This window comes from Tachysurus fulvidraco, chromosome 9 (genome assembly GCF_022655615.1).
Source record: "Tachysurus fulvidraco isolate hzauxx_2018 chromosome 9, HZAU_PFXX_2.0, whole genome shotgun sequence".
In the NCBI taxonomy this organism is placed as follows: domain Eukaryota; kingdom Metazoa; phylum Chordata; class Actinopteri; order Siluriformes; family Bagridae; genus Tachysurus; species Tachysurus fulvidraco.
Window position 1 is genome coordinate 11,030,726 of NC_062526.1, and position 21,931 is coordinate 11,052,656.

A 21,931-nucleotide genomic window follows, 5' to 3' on the forward strand; every position below is an offset into this window, starting at 1 on the left:
CAAGCCAATTCAATGATCTCTTACACGTGAACAGATGCCATAATGTAAATGACAAGATGGTGCCGTCTAGTGGGGGAGTTTTGTCATGAAAATCAAATACTGCAAGTTACAAGTAAGGCACAGAAATCATGGCTGTAAACTTACTATGCTATGGACATGATTTAATTATCTCATTAACACTCCTTATGTCATATGCATGAGTTAAATATGTTGTTCATACAGCTTCCTAAATCATGTCCAAATAGACATATATAATATATAATAAGATAATTCACAATCCTTATTCAGTCATGAAAATTTATCTCGTTCTCACACTTTATTAAGTCATGGACTAAAACTATAACTAAAAATAAATCATCAGGATTTCCACAGCATGATTTATTTATCTATTTCCCAAGCCTCAGGCATGTCCATGATTTAAAGTTTCCCTTACTAATGATCACGTTCCTGTGTTATTAGTCGAGGTCACACATGGTTTTATTACATACATATGTCACTAGCATGAAAACAGGAACAATAATCATGATATAACACTTTCATATTATTAATTATGACATTAAGTTTGAAAAATACTGTATATAACTTCTGTACAATTATGCATACAATGTCCACATTATGTTTTGTATTTCTTATACTCCTCAATCTCTACACATATTGTGACTTACATACATCACTATTTTACTTATGTGTATCTATATTCTATATATACCTTACTGTACATTCTGCCTAATATTTCACATTCATGTATCTCTCTCTCTCTCTCTCTCTCTCTCTCTCTCTCTCTCTATATATATATATATATATATATATATATATATATATATATATATATATATATATATATATATATATATTTGCCTATAGTATATTTGTATATTTGTCTATATATAGATTTGCCTATAGTACAGACCAAAAGTTTGGACACACCACCTTTTCAACAGGACAATGACCCCAAACACACCTCCAGGCTGTGTAAGGGCTATTTGACCATGAAGGAGGGTGATGGGGTGCTGCGCCAGATGACCTGGCCTCCACAGTCACTGGACCTGAACCCAATCGAGATGGTTTGGGGTGAGCTGGACCGCAGAGTGAAGGCAAAAGGGCCAACAAGTGCTAAGCATCTCTGGGAACTCCTTCAAGACTGTTGGAAGACCATTTCAGGTGACTACCTTTTGAAGCTCATCAAGAGAATGCCAAGAGTGTGCAAAGCAGTAATCAAAGCAAAAGGTGGCTACTTTGAAGAACCTAGAATATGACACATCTTCAGTTGTTTCACACTTTTTGTTATGCACGTATATAATTCCACATGTGTTAATTCATAGTTTTGATGCCTTCAGTGTGAATCTACAATTTTTATAGTCATGAAAATAAAGAAAACTCTTTGAATGAGTGAAAGGTGTGTCCAAACTTTTGGTCTGTACTATATATATATACCTAAACATATATTACATGTTGTTACATGCTGTTAATTTATCTGCACTTGTCTATTTGCACTTTTGCTACTCTTTGCACTTCTGGTAGATGCCAAACTGCAAGTCGTTGCTGTGTATCTGTACTATGCAATGACAATAAAGTTCATGCTATCTATCTACACGGCCGACATTTTCGTTGCTTTGTGACACTACCGTTCCCACAATGCACCCGGAAACAACTCCACAGGTCACGTGAGGTTTCTGAAACTCACATAGAGACCTGTGACTCTCTCAGTGAGCTCGAGCTGCTGCAGCTGTTCCACATCAGGTGACAAAAGTAAGTGCCAAATAAATCATTTGTTATTGGGAATATATCGGAATCAGTCCAGTCTGTTTGTGTAGATTAGATGCATATTTGTTGTGAATATGTTCGATAATTCTGTCGGGCTACGCGGTAGAACAACTACTGGCCGCTTCACGTGTAAATATCAAGCAGATGTTTGTTTCAAATGTGTTTGTAATGATATCTGTAACACTAATATATGGCAGTGATGTGTGTGAGTCTACAGGTAAACAGTTAACGGTGTTCATTTCCTACAGCTGTGTTCTGGCTGCTGACGGAGTTTAAAGTGTTTCTGTAAATTATTAACAAAACGAAAGGAACAAAGTTTTTACAGCTACAGATGAGTGTTAATGTGATTATTGTCTCCTTTGTAGTTAGAAAGTCTAAAACACTGATATTTTAACACAGAACTCCTATATCATTTTATATATATATATACGTATATATATATGTGTGTGTGTGTGTGTTTACTCTGTTTACTCTGTTTAGCCTGTTTAAACATGTAAACATAATCAGATACTTATCAGTTTTTTCTTTTATATCAATCTCCTTACAAAGTGCACTAGTACAACTTTGTATCACTGTAATCATTTAGGTTTAAAAAAAAATCGAAGGAATTTATTAAGAGTTTCTTGTAAATGTGTGTCTTGTAGTTTGTGTAGCTACATGGAGTTGTTTTTGAAATGATTGTACACTGACTTTCCACAAACCACCTTCCACGATTCATCCGTTTGTGTGTTAAATCGTTTGTTTTGGCTGATTTGTTTAAACCTGCCACATAGCTGTCCAGTTCATTTCAGAACGAAAAGGATTTGTGTTTTAGATGGAATCAAATGTTCCGTTCAGATTTAGAACCACAATTGTTTACGGCTTATATCCGATGTGGAATAAAAGCATGTCTGAGTTGTTTACATGTATGTGACAATATCTGTGCCAGTTAAAACAAAATTGAATTGTTTGTCAGTGTAAACACAGCTGCTGTGAATTCACTGCTTTATCCCATACAGGAATGAAGCAATATACATGTTTAATTATTTTCAAACTGTCATTATTTAGTCTCTTCCTCACCATAAAAATGGTGTTATTTTAGCGTTAAGATTAAGCATTAGCTTAAGATTCCTACTGTATGTTTAATGTGATTTATGTTGATTTAATGATGACTTGGGTCTGTACAAATATAATGTACCGTACAAACAAAAAAGGCCACTGTGAAATGTTAACTTGATATTTGTAATGTTTATGGTTGTTGCGGCATTTCAAGTTTCTTCTGTTTATCAGACAGGCTATGATAAAAGCCCGCAGATAAACACTCGTTATCTAAGGCTAAAATGAGTGGCTTCAAAAAATTAGGACACTTGTAACTGGGGAACTTGCTGATGCAAACGTTTTTTTTTGCTGAGTAGATGGAAAATGATGCTAAGGGTTTCGTAAACTGACCAATAACCTTTCCAAAAATCCACATATACATTATTTATAGACTTTAGAATGATCCAGTACATAGAAAGCTGTTTATAGTTCTCTGTGATCTTTCTGAAGCTGTTTCTCGTCTAACTTTCAGTCTGCCTGAAAGTGGTTTGTGGCACAGGTCGATAAAAATCAATGAGTCTTCATCAAGGGACTGTGTTAGAAACAACATTGCTTAATTCATGCCCCAAATGTCCCTTCTGCTACTATAAAAGCTTTGCAAATACAAGCTTTAGAACTGATCAGGAGTTTCCTTCTGCACATTTCTTTATTAAGATTATTCAATTTAATATAAATAAAATAATCTATAGTCATGAGTAGTATGTAAAGAATAAAACACAGCAGGGCATGCTGTTATGGAAAACTAATACACAACAGTTTTTTTACTTAAACTATAGCATGTTTATTTCAACAATTATAATTTTCAGTTTATTAGTGTAAAACACTTCATACTTTCCCCCCCGTTTATAATTTACATGATGGTTCCTGTTGTAAAAGCTAAAATCGGTCCTTCATTTACTGACCTGTCTTCTTTCTCTCTTTTTCTTAAAGATAAAAAAATGTTAAACACATTTTAAATTGAATTCATTTGTGCAGACAGAAAGTGAAAAAGAGTGCTTGGCAGAGCAGCATCTAACAAAATAATCAAGATCATGATTAAATGTAGTGGATATGAATGTAGCTGAAAAGATCTGATAGCAACACTCGGGCTTTCATTCATTCCTTAATCTGTTTTGTCTTGAGCAATTTCAAATACATTCTTCAGTACAGTAGACATCATGAGCTTCAGTTGTTCTTTAGTTCTTCTTTAATATTTTGAGGCATTCACAATCTCTCTCACAATCTCTCTCACAATCTCTCTCACAATCTCTCTCACAATCTCTCTCACAATCTCTCACAATCTCTCTCTTTCATAATCTCTCTCACACAATCTCTCTCACAATCTCTCTCTCACAATCTCTCTCACTCTCTCATATTAAATCGATTGAAATTTTATTTGTCACATACATACAGGGTACGACATGCAGTAAAATGCCTTTTGCATCTCCCCGGTATATAAGCATAAAAAGAAATGCAATTTAGGATAAAAAAACACAAAACCAAAAGGAGATGTGTGTGTGTGTGTGTGTGTGTGTGTGTGTGTGTGTGTGTGTGTGTGTGTGTGTGTTGGTGTGTTTGTATGAAAACTCGTGATATGTAAAGATAGACAGCATAGCTAGACATATTACTGAGAAACTGAAAGGGATTCAGCAAAGTCCTGAAAATTCTCCAATGGTGAAAAGCTGTGTTACAAAGCTGTGACACTTGAGACTCGAGTATATAAATAAACATCTTGCAGAAAGCTTTACCATATAAATGATTTAGGTTTTCTTCTTTGTTTATTATTAGGTTAGATTAAGTCCCTGTGAATGCATTTATCTTGGTATATTGTTACATAGAGTACATTTGTTAAAATACAGGTTTTTATTAACACTAAACAGAACAGTGGGTTAATATTTACTTCTAATTTATTGCTCTTATTTTTTCCAGACTGTGCATGTGAAACAGAAAGGTGTTAACAAGTAATAAGCAGTACATTCCTGCACATCCACTCAGTCAGATGAAGAAAAGCTTTTTACTGAATGCTCAGAGTGTCTCCTGGAGGTTACAAAGATGTACCAAATCGTACCAGCGACAGTGGGAGATATTGGCATCAGTGGCATGCGTGAATACACCTCCCCAAAGAAAAGAGTAGATCGGCGAGGTCGTCGCCTGATTGTGTCCAGCTTGTTTGGGGCCGTGCTAGTCATAGCAGCTGTGGTAGCTTGGTGCTATTATTCTGTGTCTCTCCAGAAGGCAGATCTACTAAAGACTGAACTGCTAGACCTCAACAAAGATGGCTTTGTCATTCGCAACCAAGTTGGAGCCATCATCTTCCAAATGGCATTCAGGTACATCATAACTCACTTGGTTCTAGATCGTTGAAAGCACAAATACTGCTCAGTGGTGATTATACTAAAGCTAATAATCCTGAAACCCTGAATGCTAATAATAAATGTTATGGTCTTTTTCTTGTTTATTTCAGGTCAGGTTCCCTTGATCTGGACTCTTGCTCCAAAGAAGGCACAATTCTCAGTTGCAGCCGATCTATGGCAGGAAAGCTTAATTTCTTCATCGAAACTGTGAGACCCAAGGATACAGTGATGTGTTACCGTGTGCGCTGGGAGGAGCTCGATGCATACCGTGCTGTAGAACATGCCATGGCCTACAGTGGCTCTCACTGGTATGGTGGAGCAGAGTCCTGGTCCCAGCACTGGCCAATTGTTTTTGCAGGAAACCAGGAACCCAAACCTTTCATTACTAGTGATGTCAATTCCAATCAGCCAGACTTCGGGGGCATCCTGGAGCGTTACTGGCTCTCCTCCAATGCAACCGCTATCAAAATCAATGACTCCGTCCCTTTTCATCTTGGCTGGGATGAGAACAGTAAGATGATGAGATTCCAAGCACGGTATGACAACACTCCGTATAAGCCAGACAATGCACAGCCTGTCCTCTCTGAGCTGAGCTATCGTGTTTGTGTTGGGTCTGATGTGACTTCCATACATAAATACATGGTCCGTCGTTATTTTAACAAACCCAATAAAGTTCCTTCAGAGGCAGTTTTTAGATGGCCAATTTGGTCTACATGGGCCTTGCACAAGACTGAAGTAAACCAGGAGAAGCTGATGGCCTACGCATCTAAGATTCAAGCACATGGCTTCAACTGCAGCCATCTGGAGCTGGATGATCGATATACCAGAGGCTATGGAGAGTTTGAGTTTGATCCAGTCAAGTTCCCTAATGCAACCTATATGTTTGAGAAACTTCGAAAGGACAAGTTTGAAGTCACGCTCTGGACCCATCCTTTTGTGAATTACAACTCCACTAACTTTGGAGTTGGAGTGGAAAGAGGGCTTTTTGTGCGAGAACCTACTGGCGAGTTACCTGCCCTGATCCGGTGGTGGAATGGTATTGGTGGCATTCTGGATTTCACCAATCCAGAAACCCGTGAGTGGTACGCCTCACACCTCCGTGCCTTAAAGAACAAATACTCAATAGCTTCCTTTAAGTTTGATGCTGGGGAAACCAGCTACCTTCCCCAAAAATTTAGAACCTTCACACGTCTGCATGATCCCAGCGTATTCACTCGCCGTTACAGTGAGATGGCAATCCCATTCAACGATCGTGCTGAACTGCGTGCTGGGTATCAATCTCAGAACATCTCCTGCTTCTTCCGGATCACTGACCGTGATTCGGTCTGGGGCTACGACTTGGGGCTCAAGTCGATCATCCCTACTGTGCTAACTGTTAGCATTCTAGGTTATCAGTTTGTTCTCCCAGATATGATTGGTGGAAATGCTTACCCAAACCGCACTGAAGGAAATGGTGGACTCCCTGACCGGGAGCTCTACATCCGCTGGCTGGAGCTACTAGCATTCATGCCAGCTATGGAGTTCTCAATCCCACCATGGCTGTATGACGATGAGGTTGTAGAGATTGCTAGGAAGTTTACAAAGCTTCATGAGACCCTGGTGGCTCCTCGAGTGCTCGAACTTGCTGGGGAAGTGTTAGATACTGGCGATCCTATTATTCGCCCTTTGTGGTGGATTGCCACAGGTGACGAAGCTGCTTACAAAATCGATTCACAGTTTCTCATAGGGGATGACCTTATGGTAGCACCAGTTCTTGAGCCAGGCAAGCAGGAGAGAGATATTTACCTCCCAGCTGGCAGATGGAGAAGCTATAAGGGTGAACATTTTGAGAAAGGGCCAGTACATCTAACTGACTACCCTGTGGACTTGGATGAGATTGCCTACTTTGTGTGGTCAGGATGATATTCACTGATAAGGGAAATGTTTGCACACAACAGACTCGAATGTCTATTGTAGTTCCATCGATCAAGCATTCACGCACAATTTGTTTCTTACATTCATGTGCCTTGTAATTGCAATGTCACTGTAACCAGCATACGTAATATTACATTTGAATGTTTTCCAAAAAAATATTCATTATCAACAGAAATATTTCGATATGGATTCTAAGAAGGTAGAAGATACCATTTCTGATTTTACTTGTTAAGAGAAATATATGCATTGGCTTTTGGACTTTTAACATAGAATGTCAGTGACATGTTCTCAACACTTCTCGAATGGAGGAAATGTATTAACAGGTATTCGGTAATAGGTATTACAAAGGAATCTACCAAAGGGAGTGGGACAAATGTAACCAATCTAACTTGACCACATTCCATCAGAGGAAGCGTAATTGTTGTAGTGACACACTGGGAGTTTTATATATGATTACGAACTGCTACTTAGTTTGACAGCAAATGCGTTAAAAAAGAAAGCACAAAAGGAAACATTGAACCTTGGTAGGAAACAACAATGCATTTTGGTCTGTTCTTTTTTTGTGTCCTTAAAAATGCATTAAAAACTACTGACCATGCCAGCATCCAGCAACCGCATTAAACACGTTATATGATCTACAGTATGGCTCTAATATGTAAATAAGTGTTTGTCTTCAAATTATTTTTCTTCTCCTGCTGATTATTAATTAATTGCAGATACTGTTCTCTGTGAGCTGTTTGCCTTCAGTTGCTTTAATAATTTAAAATGAACAGGGCAATAAGATTTATTTATTTATAATAAATCTGAAGCGGCTTTGAAGCCAAATCAAAAAAGTTTGATTTTATTTTTGTCTGTATTGCACTGATACTGTGAATTAAATTACTTTCCATTTTATTAATACAGCAAGAGATAATCAAAGCATCAAATGTAACAAAACACAACAAGTCTTGCCTGTTAGATTTAAAATGGAAAGTTGTCAAGTCTATTTATTGTTGACTGGCTGCAAATAAATCTCATTTTTAAGACTATGCTTTTAAGTTTCTTTTTGTTTTTTTTAATTATTCATGAGGTGGCAATGTAAATGCATCACAACTCAAGGCATCATGGTCTGTTCCTGTGCTTGTTTGCTAACAGTACCTTGGCGTTTCCAGAAAAGGCTTCACCATGACAAATTGTCTCGCTGTATATAAAGGCTTCTTGTGTGCACCGGAGGTCATGTGCATTATCATTACTCCAAGCATGAAGCATTGTTTTGATGGAATTTGTAATAAAACTGCAGTATTTGCAGTAAAAAGGAATGAATCCACCTCAAATTCCAGTCTTATTCTCTAAGCATATAAGATAATGACCCAGGCATAGTATGACATTTACAGCACCAAAAAGCTATGTAATCATATAATGGGTTTATAAGTGTAATAACTTGAGAGAGACAGATCTGGTCAAGATGAGGAAATTTACTCAGGAGGAACCAGCAGCAAACAATATACACACATTTCACAGGAGGATTATATGTACTACTAACATCTTTTTTGCTGTATTTAAACCAAGTCAAACGGCAATAGATTGCCCCTACAGGTCAATCAACCATATCTCAGTCTATAACATAGGATTCGAGCAAAAGGAGAAGCTTGAGATGATTAACCAATCATCAGCCAATAATGGTCTGTTGTAGACGTCTCCCCGCCCCCTCAGGGTTTACAGGCCAATAATGGTCAGGTGTATACGTCACCCCGCTCCCTCAGGGTTTACAGGTCAATAATAGTCTGTTGTTGACGTCACCCCGCCCCCTCAGAGTTTAGAGCGTCATTTTTACTTATTTGTTTGTTTGTTTGTTTGTTTATTTTCGCTAATGAAGCTACATATTCCCACATTTTGTCATAGTTTATGAACTTACCTATTTATAAATCTCTATAAAAACCTTCAGTACGCAGCTGGACTTTACTTGTAATTGTTCAAATTCAAAGGCTCGTTTTACTCTGATTGGATAAATCCGACGCGAGCTCATGAAATATTCATAAATATGTTAATGACGGCGCGCGTGATTGGGAAGAAACAACTCGTTTAAATGATTCGAAGCCGAAGTGAATTCGTAACGGTTCACGAAGACGTTTGACGATTTAAAAAAACTACAATAGGACAAATATCTCACAAACGAAACCAAATAGCAGGTGTATGTTCTCAAAAATTAGAAATAGCTTAAACTTGATCGTTTAATTCCTACAGAAATAGCCTTTTGGGTTTGTTTTTATTTGAAAAACAATAATTTGTGTTTAGTGCTAGAGAACATCTGTTATGATCTATCATTCTTGTAGTTTGTAACATTTCTAGATGAATAAATAACTACAGCTGATCTCCATTCTTCACTCAGATGTCTAGGATGGATTCTTTAGCTGGTGCGGAAATCAAAGAAACCTGTTTCAGTTCGTTGAACAACCTCAGCAACTTCCCTGGCAAATTGTGGCATTTGGTCAACGATCCTGAAGTTTGCTCAGTCTGCTGGGATGCCAATGGAGAAGGGATTCTTATATACGAGGAAGCCTTCAATGCTGAAGTGCTGATGTCCCAGACTAGGAAGATAAATGCGTACTTCAAAACGACGCACTTCACCAGTTTCATTCGCCAGCTGAATCTTTATGGATTCAGAAAATTGCCTCAAAACCGTAACATCTCTGGGCAGCAACTTGGCAGCTTCGACATGGCCCAACTGCACCACTTCTGTAACCCGAATTTCAAACGGGAAAAGCCAGAGCTTGTAGTCAGACTAAAGAGACTCACTCCTGTCAACAAGGCCAAGCTTCATGCTGGGATACCGCTGACCAGCAGATCACCAAAACGTTTCCATCGTGCGATGTTTATTTCACCCCAAGAAAACTCTGCTGGGATGAGAGAGGGTTGGTAGAATTTCAACAAGTAGATAAAAGGAATAGACAGAACAGAATGTTTTCATTCCTTCGTTTATTCGTTCAATGGCAGGCACTGTGTACACACACACACGCACACACACACCTACTGACATTTTAATGTAACCAATCCAGTTACTTTCTATGTTAAATTTGAAACCTAGAGGAAACCCAGATTTTTAGGCCACTGTAAAAATGCTTTAAATCTTGAAACTTTATTATCCCAGTTTCTTTGAAGGACTGGATGAGGAAATTCAGTAACCTTGAAAAAGATTAGTCATATATAGGTGTTTGCAGAAAAAAAGAGAAAATACGGCACTAGCTAGCTAACTTTGTGGCCTCAATCATCATCTGCATTTTTACTTTACTAATGTCAGACTTTTCTCTATCTCTTCAGGTTCAGTCTTGGTTGGACATCAGGGAACTCCTTACCCGCATCGCAGGTGTCTTTCTCCAGTAGCTTTGTATACAAATGAACATGTGCCTGTTTCTGAGTTACACAACGATGTGCCGTGTTCACATCCCTCCAGCTCCATGCTCGTACAGCAGAGCATCCTGCCTCATCCCTCACAGTACAGGTTTTACACACCAGGTGATGATGCTGTAACACATTTTGGTTTTTTTCTGTAATAGTTGTGAGCTTAAGCTATTTTTATAAATGCTGTAAAAAGCACACATTGCATTCCTCAGATTTAAATACACTCCAAACTCCACAAACCCTTTTTTGGAACATGATTGATACTTATTTATAAAGCATGAAATCCCACAATGCCTCGCAAACCGTCACTTTTAACATGGCTTGAGTAATTAGTGCCCTCTCGTGCTTGACGATACGTTTGGCTTGTGTGTAAAGCATTATGAACTTGATTGATACTGATCAAGTAATGGAAGCTTCATTCAGCCAACTCATATAACAGATAGATTATATCTTTTTAATTTATCTTTGATGTCCATTTAAAATATCTTTTTATCAAACCATGGTCTATCATGTTTTCATTAATTTACATATCTTCTAGGTTATTTGTAAGTGACAAAAAAATCCATAAAAAAATGACAGTTTTCAACTATACAGTAGAGCTTGAAAAATCTCTACAAATGATTTAGTAGTAGGCAAAGAATGCTGCATAGTCTCAGCATTGGCTGTATTGTTTTATATCATCATTTCAGAATATTCTTGATATGTATTACTGATGTGTTGTTAATGTGTTTTCTTTTTAGCATATCAGAGCTATCAACCAGACTTCTTGGATTTACAAGTGCCTTACTCTGTACAACCAACTGCTTCCTACTCTTCTTATTGCTATTACCCTGTGAGTTCTTTTCTAAGTTTATATATATCGATCAATAGAAATGGTCAATGGTATCATTTTAGCTGTGTAGCCACATTTAGATTTGATGGTAGAGTATGATAGGAATGCTGATATGTTAAACCCTGGTGTGTAAATAATATTAATATGAATTTCTCGACTCATTCTTCAGGACTACTCGGTCGGCTACCGGAAAACAGGTGACATAACAGATTCCACGAAGAGTGACACAAGAATGAACCTAGATATTGTATTCAAAGTCAAAGATGAAGTGCAGGTAAGATTAGATGATTCTCCGTCAAGAACAACTGAATGTATGTCTGTGTTTACATTTTAGTCAGTGCTGCTGTAGTACTGTAAAGTATATGTCTCAATCCAGCACCAAGATATTTACATAGCCCAAGAACCAATGGTTTAAATCTCTCCTTTTCATATGACACACACCAGAAATCATCTCCAATGTTGCAGACACACTGTGACACACTGTTACGCCTTGCTGTCTTTTAATACCCACAAGATTTTTGGCCAATGCTGAATTTCAACATTTGTAAACACTTTTCCAACTCGTAATCCATAGACACTGGATTTCTTTGTATGCTGCTGCATTTGACTTTACAATATGTTCAGTGCAATGCTAAGTATTTGGGTTGGTGTTTTCTCTTTATTCAGGCTGCTGCTGATGTCAAAGAAAATGTGACCAGTCACATCGAAAGTCAGCTTGAGGAGCGTCCTGAATGTAGAGATTAGAAGCATCAACTTGTTGAAATACTGAATCACAAATGAGCTATGTTTCATTAAAGTCTTTCCTGTTGCAAACTCTTGTTTTTTTCTTTGTGCATGATGAGATCAGGAAGTGCTAGTATTCAGCAGGCTGGAGTGGGAATTGTACAGTATATGGTGTCATTACAGTCCTGAAGAATTTCCCATGACAGATTACTTACTGATGAACTAATCTTCTGACCCATCAGATTCAAGAACTAAACAGCGCTGTAGTATATGCACTCATACAAAACCATACAAAAAGTTTATTAATATAATAAAAAAAAGTTTATTTATTAATTAAGTAATTAGCTAAGTAATTTTATTAAATACATACAACTCAGTAATAGTAATAAAACATTAGCAAAACAAAGTAACATCCATCCATCCATTTTCTGTACTGCTTATCCTATACAGTGTCACAGGGAGCCTTGAGTCTATCCCAGGGGACACAGAACATGCTCACACACCCATACCGATCATTTAGAGATTCCAATTAGCTTGTCTTTGGAGTACACATGGGGAGCACGGTGGCTTAGTGGGTAGCACGTTTGCCTCACACCTCCAGGGTCGGGGTTCGATTCCCGCCTCCGCCTTGTGTGTGCGGAGTTTGCATGTTCTCCATGTGCCTCGGGGGTTTCCTCCGGGTACTCCGGTTTCCTCCCCCAGTCCAAAGACATGCATGGAAGGTTGATTGGCATCTCTGGAAAATTGTCCGTAGTGTGTGAGTGAATGAGAGTGTGTGTGTGTGCCCTGCGATGGGTTGGCACTCTGTCCAGGGTGTATCCTGCCTCGATGCCCGATGACACACGATGATAGGCACAGGCCTATCCCCGTGATAAAGCGGTAGAAAATGAGTGAGTGAGAGTGAGAGAGTGGAGTACACATGCCTTTGAACTGGAGGATGTCCAGACGAACCTAGATCTTAATATATAAATATAAAACCACAGGAACACCAGAGACCCAGGCACGCAGGACAATCTTTGCTAAGACTCATTTGGACAATATTTGTATGTTATTTTTCTCCTAAGAAGAGCAGTGGTATATACCACTTTTATTTATTTGGCAGATGCTTTTGTACAAGGTGACCTAGAAACAGGGTGTAATACAATCCAAACACAGTGCTGTTAAAGGAGCCAGCATTGATAAAAGGAGCCAGATTTTGCTGCGTTGCTGTTTCACAATTGATATTCAAGTTGTATTGATATCATCAAGTTGTATAATTTTGTTCCTTACATCACAGGTTATTTCTCATTTAATAACAAACATGGATTTTTTGTGTTAATTTTAATGAGGCTGACATCAAAGCAATTATTAACATGGATTTTTTTCTAAATACAAATTTTGTAACACACTCCAGTCTTTACCATGGAATATAACCAGAAGTGCATGCTAATTACAGGCCTACTGTCACACATTTCTTCAGAAAACACATTTATAACCTACGTGTCTTTAAAATGAATTTCTGTCAACTTAAAAGGGAGGGAAAAAAGGAGGCATATAAACAAAGTCACATTCTTTATCAATAACCAATTGGAGTAATGGACAAATTTTCTGTTTAATATAAAATAAATAAAACACTTTATTAGGTAATGTTTACAAAACCATCAACTTCCGGCAGTCACTGATTGATTATTTCATACTGTTTTAATAATTATAGAAAGCCTTAGCTTTTATTTTGAAAGCTGCAGGTGGGTTTATTTGGGTAGCAACCAGAAGCATCCGCAACAAGACGCACAACTTTAACGTAAGTTCTCTATAATGATGTAAAAACCACAAAACCGATAAAAACACACACAAAAAAACAAACAAACAAAAAAAAAAAAAACACAGTTTAACCCCCGGAAATAGCGCGTGCAACAATCACTGCAGCTAAAATATTTAGCTAGTAAATGTTATTCAAATTGTTTATTGCATAACTAAGTTCAAATTAAAAGCTGTAAGTTTACATTTTATAGAGATGTTCACTTGCTGGGCAGCTTAGTTTATAAGGAATATCTCATAAACTCTGAATGTAATTGTGTTTGTTAGTGTAAAGAGTTTATGCAAACAGGAGCTGGTGCGTTAGCCGCCGTCGCGAGCTACTCGAGTACGTCAACACATCCGCCATATTGGGAAGGGCGAGAGAATGAGATTTGATTATGTCTCCACACAAATCTAAAGAAATGTGTTTGACAACCTTCATAAAACCGTCATTCATTCACGTCGGTTGTTCCCCACAAAAAACTGCATTGAAAAAACATTAAAAAAAAAACAAAAAACGTTTTCTCGTTTTCACCTTTAAATCACTTGCTAAAATCGTTTATTTGTTGATTGTTTTGTATCCTGAGATGGCTTGTGACCTGTTTCATTGGCGAAATAGACATTTTATTCCCGAACCTTTCATTAGCAGAACGCACCAGGTCCATGTCAACATTTTTAATAGTCTTGCTTGTTGTTGTATTTATTCAGGTTTGGAATAAACTCATAGTCACTTTACAAACCCACATCCAGTTACAAACACTGTCGAGTCACTGTATTTGTGAACGTAGCATTAGACATAAGGCTGGTGATAGAAACATATAATAGTGATATTGTTTGAAATTCTTTTAATATATTTGTCAGTGATTGCAATATGTAATTCTTACAGGCCTTATTTATGTGTGTTTAATGTATTTTATTATGCATTATCATCATCATCATCATTATTATTTTATCATCATCATCATCATCATTATTATTTTATCATTATTATTATTATTATTATTATTATTATTATTATTATTATCATTAATTATAATATCATCATAAAATAATAATAACAATAATAATCATCATCATTATTATTATTACCATCATTATCATCATCGTCAACATTTATTATTATTATTATTATTATTATTATTATTATTATTATTATTATTATTATTTTACCTCACCCACCCTGTGAGCAGTTCCACAACACCCATCTGTCAGTCCTGAGTGAAATGTGACTCAGTTTGCCTGAACTGTGACAGATTACCAGCTCAGATTCAGCTCTGAAGTGGAAAACTGCTACCACCAGGTGGCATCACAGACCCATTACAGCTTCCTTTCACCAACATGTGTCTCCTCAGGCTTCCTTCCAGCTAACAGAAAGATCCATCAGTACCAAAGGGGTGCTTCTTATTCCTGTAACTTAGCCTCCTTGTTTAATTCCCCCGTTTCTTAGCTCCTCTTCTCACCAAAGCTATGCCAGAATAGGATACAAGGATAGGGAAGAATGGAAGACTAGACATATTTTCAGCCACTTTAATGTTTTCTTATTCACAACATCTTTCAGTTTTATTAACAGATTTGCATATACATACTGTGATCCATTTTTACACATTATTACAGTATATGTCTATATCACACGTGTAAAATTTTTATAATGTGTAATTTACGAAAAGATGCTATTTTAGCCTAGATTCTACTTATCATCCTTTTTTTTAAAATCATTTATAAATAAACTGATTACATTACATTACATCTTGATCTCATTTCTACAATGAAACCGTTTAGGGTTAATGGCCTTGCTCAAGGGCCCTAATTTTCATTTTTAAATAAATTGATGTGCATGCAAGTATTTTGTACCCATTGTTTGTTTAAGTAAATATACTCAGGAACAAAAACTACGTTCACATAGTAAGCACCCATGTATCCTTTCTCTACAAATCTCCTACCTCTTGTCTCCTGATTCCTCAAAAAGCATTTTAATAATTGCTCCATCCTTTAACATGGTGGAATCTGATCTGATTCTTGGCCTCAAGCTGACAGAGGCTTCAGTGAGTGTATGAAGATGTCACTATTTCCATATTGACAACTGGATGTAGAACGGAAAATAAAAAACATGCAAAAAAAACCAAGGTCCAGATGTCTGGGATCCTCCTAATTATTTATTAAGTAGAAATAGATTAGGCAGCAGAAATATTAATAATAAAATATAAATACTAATATTAATCTTGTACTCAAAGTTTTACAATATTTACATTGAAAAAAATGTATGACCTTAAAATGGCAACATTAACAAACCTAGCTTATTAATGAGATAAATATTTAATATTTAACTTCTTTCTTTCTTTCTTTCTTTCTTTCTTTCTTATCTCAGAAAATTGTATCAAGACACAATTTAGCACAGAACTTCTTTATCAGTTGAATATGATTTTTGTTGATTCGGCGTTTAAAATGAAGTCAGCAGCATCCTAAGCAAATTTCAAATATTTCCAGACTTGCATCTCTGCTCAAATCTGATTTTCATTTATGAGCTGTGGAATCAAAACGGGCTGCAAAAGAAATTGTTCCCTGCTGCTTTCTCCACTCTCTTTCCTCGCCACTTATTCTCCCACAAACCACAGATTTTTGAAAAAGCAACATATAAATCCAAGCCCCCCCACACACATCCAGGCAATCTCTAGAGCTGAGGCAATCTCACAGTCCATTTACATTTGCTTCCCATCCCATGTTCTTCAGCATTATTTAAATAGGTTTGATAGGCTTTGCTCCTAAAAAGAGGCTGCCCCTTTCCAAGTTTAAATTGATTTTTGCTTTTCACTTTTCCCCAACTAATGGATGGAGTAGTTGCGTTACACTGCTGAACTTTTCCTCCAGCACCCTTTCTGAACTCGCCTCTTGCCCGAAAACAAAAAGGCAACACAAAACAACTGATCGCCCAAGCCATGGCTCGGTTGGCAGCTCAGCCTTGCCAAGTGTACGGTTCACTGTCCGGTCACCCCAGTCTGTCATTTTAGCATTTCTGAGGCCACAATCAGCGCTGGGCTCCTGCACCCGAGGTCCCAAACATTGCCTGGCTCATTATTCCCCCTGGAGGAGGTCGTGGCCTTGGCTGCCTAGACGGAACCCGCTCACTAATTAATTGCACTGCTTTGGCACTGGACGTGTCGTGTCTGCAGGACTTCCTGCTGGGATTAATGCTACCCATGTTCACTTTTCATAAGGCTGCAGGAGGGCAGATCCATTCAGTGCCAGGGGCCCCTCTCTCTCTCTCTCTCTCTCTCTCTCTCTCTCTCTCTCTCTCTCTCTCTCTCTCTTTGGATGGATGGGTGGGTGCCTCTTCTCTTGTGCTTGGCTTAAAATAAGTACAGCATTTCATGTGTGCCGGGACTAGACAAAATGAACAGCATACTGCTCTGGCAGGTTCCTTAGGCCGTAGATAAAGATGGCATCTCTTCAATTGTATTAAGCTTCAGGACTCAGACGTATGGTTGAGAGAGAGAGGGGGAAGGAAAAATTTGCCTGTCTGGCTTTGGCCTGCGGTGGCTAATGTGAGCTGTCCCATATGCGCATGCCCAGCCAGTCCCATGGCATCTTCTAATGTATCCGTTTATTGATCGCATCTCTATTTTCCTCCTTCTCCCTCTCTGTCTCATGTTTTCCTCTCTCGCTCTTTCTGTGTCTGATGTGAAAGTCATGCTCGGCGAGAACAGGGCCCTAATCGTGTACAAGTTACCAAATGTTTGCATGCAGGGTTCCACACAAAGTCAAACGATACCTTTTGGAAATATAAGGCCACCTGAGCCGCATTACAAATCGTTTTCTGATTGCTCAGTGAATGTCCAATAAGATCTGCAGCCAAAAACAAATGAAGAAGAAAAAAAGAAAGCAGAAGACACAGCACTGTGGATGCCATATGTGGAGCTGTTATTGATCAGTGCTCCGTCTCTCTAACATGATCCTTTATGCATTCTTCTAACGTAGCGCTGGGAGATCCAGCACTCCAGCCCAGCTGCTATGCTTAGATAAGAGCTGGACATTGGGATTGGTTGATTAAAGGATTTAGAGAACACTACATACGTCGTGAAATCTGCATGGTCAGGGATTATAACGCTGCCTTTAAACGTCGTGCCAGAGGAAAGCAGACCTCCAGTGATGTGTTCAAATAGTTCTGGAATCCTATTAAAGCTACATCCGAGGATTACAAAACATCTAAGATGTTCGGGTTAAAAACCAGTTTACTCCGCCAACAACCGGGTTTGCACTTTTTATATTCGGACAAGAATGCTGATCTCAGATGACTTTTTGTTCTGAGTGGAAAAGAACAGGTTCCAGATCTTGCTCTCTGGTCTTGCTGGTGCTCATTAAACTACTGCTGGGTGATTCTTTTTTCCAGCACCTTTTCGCCAAGTACCAGGTCCTCATGCATGTGGAGATACTGACAGTCCACATGTTTTAAAGATTTAATGGAAACTCAGCACCAGTGATTCTAAGCTGCATTGACTCTTTCCTTGCCTAGATGGCAGTGTTCCCTAATGCTGTTCACACGATAATCTGTTTTGATTCAAAGGGCAGGCAGAAGCAGAAGCGACTCACATTCTGCTTTGTTAGTGTCGGTTGGAAGAGCAGCCTGAACGTTCCTCTGTGAAATCCAGATGTTTTAGTTCTTAGTAGTGGGCCGTATGACTGCTGATCCTGTACTTCTGTACTTTCTTGTAATTCTTTTTTTATTATGGGAATACTCTGGTTATACCCTGGAGTATAGATTGTTACAGATGTCCACTTCAGTAAGAGTGAAAATAAAATAGAAATCCACAATGCAGCTTGTGTTCCATAAAATTCAGCATACTGTAGGTCTCGGTTTACTTCGGTTAGACATGAAGTCATGAAGTCAGACGGTAAAGAAGCTGAGCAATCAAAAAAATAAATCTATGAAATAATACAGTGAGCCACCCTCACCCAAAGGATAAACAAAACACGTGTAACACTTCGTCACTTACTTTACTGTGCTGTTGTAGTCCTGAATCTGATTGGTCTTAACGTTGATTCATTTTCTTTCACAGCAGCTTTGAGAGGAAATGCTGGCTGTGAGGCGTATATCAGATTTAAATGAATGATTTCATCCAAATTAGTTAGCATTTCTTTGGCAACAACTTTCAGGGCTTGTATTTTTTGATGTTCCGTATAAACGTGTGTATAAAAGCAGGCATAATAGTATAGATATGGTGAAGTTTCCAATGAGAGTGTGTTTATTTAACATTTCTCTATGGTGTCAGTGCTTTTTTTTACAGTCAGGACCAGGAAAAGCTTTGTTTTTCATCATAGAAAAGTCTAAGGATGGAGTACTTTATATAATCCTGCTTCAGTGTAAGTGCTAATAGCCAATAACTATTTTGTCTTGCAGACATTCCACAGCATGTATCTAGAAATGTAGTATAATAAGTACAATTTGCCTGTCATATATGTATAAAATCTGTGGTAAATTAAAATCATAATTGCTGGGGTATATCCAGTAAACTGGTGTATCCATCCATCCATCCAACCATCCATCCATCCAACCATCCATCCATCCATCCATCCATCCATCCATCCATCCATCCACCCCATTGATGGGTTTTCTGCCTTATGTATAATTTATGATAGCGACAGTATAGATTCTGTCATTTAATAGGGTTTTGAAGAAGTACTATATAGCTCGTGGCTGAGCTTAAAATAGATTTGCTGAGGAACAAGATTTTTGACAAGAAAAAAAAAATGGCAATAAATCAGCCCCTTTATCATGAAAGGACTGCAGCTACTTTTCCCTTCACTGCTGACTCTCTTTAACCTGTAAAACTCTTATGCAAGCATAATGTTGATGTATTTAATTGTAGGATGAGCAGTTAAATGAGCATCTAATGAGATTTTTACAAGCCTAGAATGAAACACAGTTTAATATTGGAGAGAATATGTTGTTTTTATGTCTTGGAAAGAGCACGTTCCATTATTGTTAAAAAGATTGTCCAAAGATAATAAACCCTTTGAGAACCAGATCAGGCTCCTGGAAGAAATGTGAGGTTGTACCAGAGCAGGGAGGATGATGTGAGTCGAGGTGCTTATATTTATTCCGCAATAGAGCATCGCTGTAATGAGGTCATGTGGTCTAGCTAATGTATTAAATAGGGATGTGCTGTAAGCACTGTGGTTACATGCTGTGTGAATTATCTGAAATATGTTGTGATCTCAGGAACCATATTACCGACTATTTGTTATTGATCCGATACAGTTATGTACCCCACCTTCTATGACACATAACAGTATCCAGTATCCAAACAACATGAAATGGCAGCGACCTGAACGTGGTCCCTGATTAATAACAGCAATCAGAATAAAGCAAACTGCTGTGCGCTGTAAAAAATATATCATGCGGAGACATTACAAATAACCTGATTATAGCATCATGGTGTGTTTAATATGCATCTTTAATAAAGTGCATGAGGGAGGATGACCTGAGCACGCAGAGCAATAATCATGGGCATGGTTATTAAAGGCACCGTGATTTGTATGTTAACAAAGGAATTTGTGAGTAAAGAGAAACTGTCACATGAGAGCACTTCATTTTTGTGAGCACTGAGCTACAAGCATTCTCCTACATCAGAGTCCTTTTGTGTTATCCTGAACGGGTTCGAAGTGGCTGCAGGTTTTTATTCCAACCCAGCAGGAGTCACACCCGATTCCACTTGTTTAATCAGTTCGTCTTGGTCTCCAATCAACTAACAAGTGTTCCATCGACTTGGCTCTAATGAAAGGCTGCAGCCGCCGTCGGACCTTTGTGGATAAGATTGAAGCCCCCTGGTCTGTATTGGGTACACATCTAAACTTTGCTTGCTTGCAAATTTACAGCACCTTGCACTCATTATTAAAGACCTGCATTATTGTTCTGCAAGCTTCAGCTGTCCTCGACATACTTAATTAATGAACAAACTCATTGTTTTCTTTTTCTTTTTTCAATGAGTAGCTCATTGCTAGCAGCATTGCATAGCAGCAACCAACATAAACAGAGAAAAAATGAAATGTTCTATAACGTGTACTAATGTTAAATAATGTGTGTACATCACAGGTGAATGTTTTCCACCAAATATAAAGAAAAGGTTTACTTTACACTGTGTGGTAACTGCACAAGAAAGCGTGTTAACGTTCCACAATGTGTGTGTGTGTGTGTGTGTGTGTGTGTGTGTGTGTGTGTGTGTGTGTGTGTGTGTGTGTGTGTGTGTGGTGTGTAGAAATGGACAATGAAACTACGAGAATGACTCAAACTCAAGATAGTGACCTGAGGAAGGCACTCAGTCTTTCAGAGCACATTTCATGTTCTTTTAAAATGAGATTCAGGCTTAATGAGCTACACACTACATGCACTCTGTCGAAAAGATCTGCTCTGCTTTTAAAACCTGATTACACACTCTCCAGCAGAGAAAAGGCAAATCCCTTATTGATTTGTTTTCCCTCTGCTATTAATGCTAATCCCTTTGTCCTCTGTAAAGCTGTGCCTCTCCCTCCTAGTGAAAATATATTTGTATTTCATTTTAGCAAAAGGATATTTAGTGAATAAATAGAATGTCTACAAATGTCTTGAATATATGCAAATTTCTATCCTGTCTTATCAGGACATTTTTCTGAGTCTTACATTCATTAAATTCTTATATTTAGAATTTTAAATGATCTGATTATAAGGCTAAATTCTGTCATTGTATTCCAGGCTTTATACATATGTGGTACTATACATGGCAGTCTTCTCCAGTCTTATTCCCACCTCATTCTTTCCTTGCTCCACCTCCAAAAGGAAGTTCATACCACTTTGACGTCACAGATAAAAACCCTGTCCGATGTGTTAGTGTGTGTTTGTGTGTCTTGTTTTATGTAAATGGACTGTAATGTGACGGGACTCTGCAGTCTCCTGCAGTCAGGTACAGAGCCCTACAGGCAGGAAAGCATGTGTTGACCTGTAATTCTTTCCAGCAGCTCACACTTCTCTCACATGGCACTTCACGGATTAGAGCACACGGCCCATTGGCCTGTTCCCACACCTCACACACCGGCCAAGCCAGATGTGCACAGCTATAATCATTTGTCACACTTCTGCTCACTCTCTCTTTTTTTTTTTTTTTTG

General features: G+C 38.1%; 3 protein-coding genes across 6 annotated transcripts in view; all 3 read left to right on the forward strand.

Moving 5' to 3' along the window:
* Positions 1–1,617: 1,617 nt before the first annotated feature.
* On the forward strand, positions 1,618–8,116 carry si:ch211-117c19.1 (myogenesis-regulating glycosidase). 2 transcript variants are annotated; one of them, XM_047818791.1, is made up of 3 exons: positions 1,618–1,748; positions 4,750–5,150; positions 5,285–8,116. In XM_047818791.1, the coding sequence occupies exons 2-3, from the start codon at positions 4,873–4,875 to the stop codon at positions 7,074–7,076; spliced, it is 2,070 nt and encodes a 689-aa protein (XP_047674747.1). In that variant the 5' UTR covers positions 1,618–1,748; positions 4,750–4,872; the 3' UTR covers positions 7,077–8,116. The 2 variants fall into 2 exon arrangements, with proteins under 2 accessions (XP_047674747.1, XP_026994352.1); XM_027138551.2 differs by lacking the exon at positions 1,618–1,748 and adding an exon at positions 1,781–1,893.
* A 743-nt stretch (positions 8,117–8,859) lies between these two features.
* Positions 8,860–12,111, forward strand: LOC113637613 (heat shock factor protein 5-like). Its single transcript, XM_047818793.1, has 6 exons — positions 8,860–9,258; positions 9,457–9,979; positions 10,386–10,580; positions 11,207–11,298; positions 11,468–11,572; positions 11,965–12,111. Exons 2-6 carry the CDS (start codon positions 9,457–9,459, stop codon positions 12,040–12,042), a joined length of 993 nt encoding a protein of 330 aa, XP_047674749.1. The 5' UTR covers positions 8,860–9,258; the 3' UTR covers positions 12,043–12,111.
* Positions 12,112–13,646: 1,535 nt separating this feature from the next.
* Positions 13,647–21,931, forward strand: part of LOC113637559 — a 65,855-nt gene continuing 57,570 nt past the window's right edge. For 2 of the 3 annotated variants that reach the window (XM_027138242.2, XM_027138241.2), the window contains exon 1: positions 13,647–13,801. The gene's annotated coding sequence lies outside the window, so the exon portion shown is untranslated. The remainder of the gene's footprint in view (positions 13,802–21,931) is intronic. The other variant, XM_027138240.2, reaches the window with a different exon arrangement.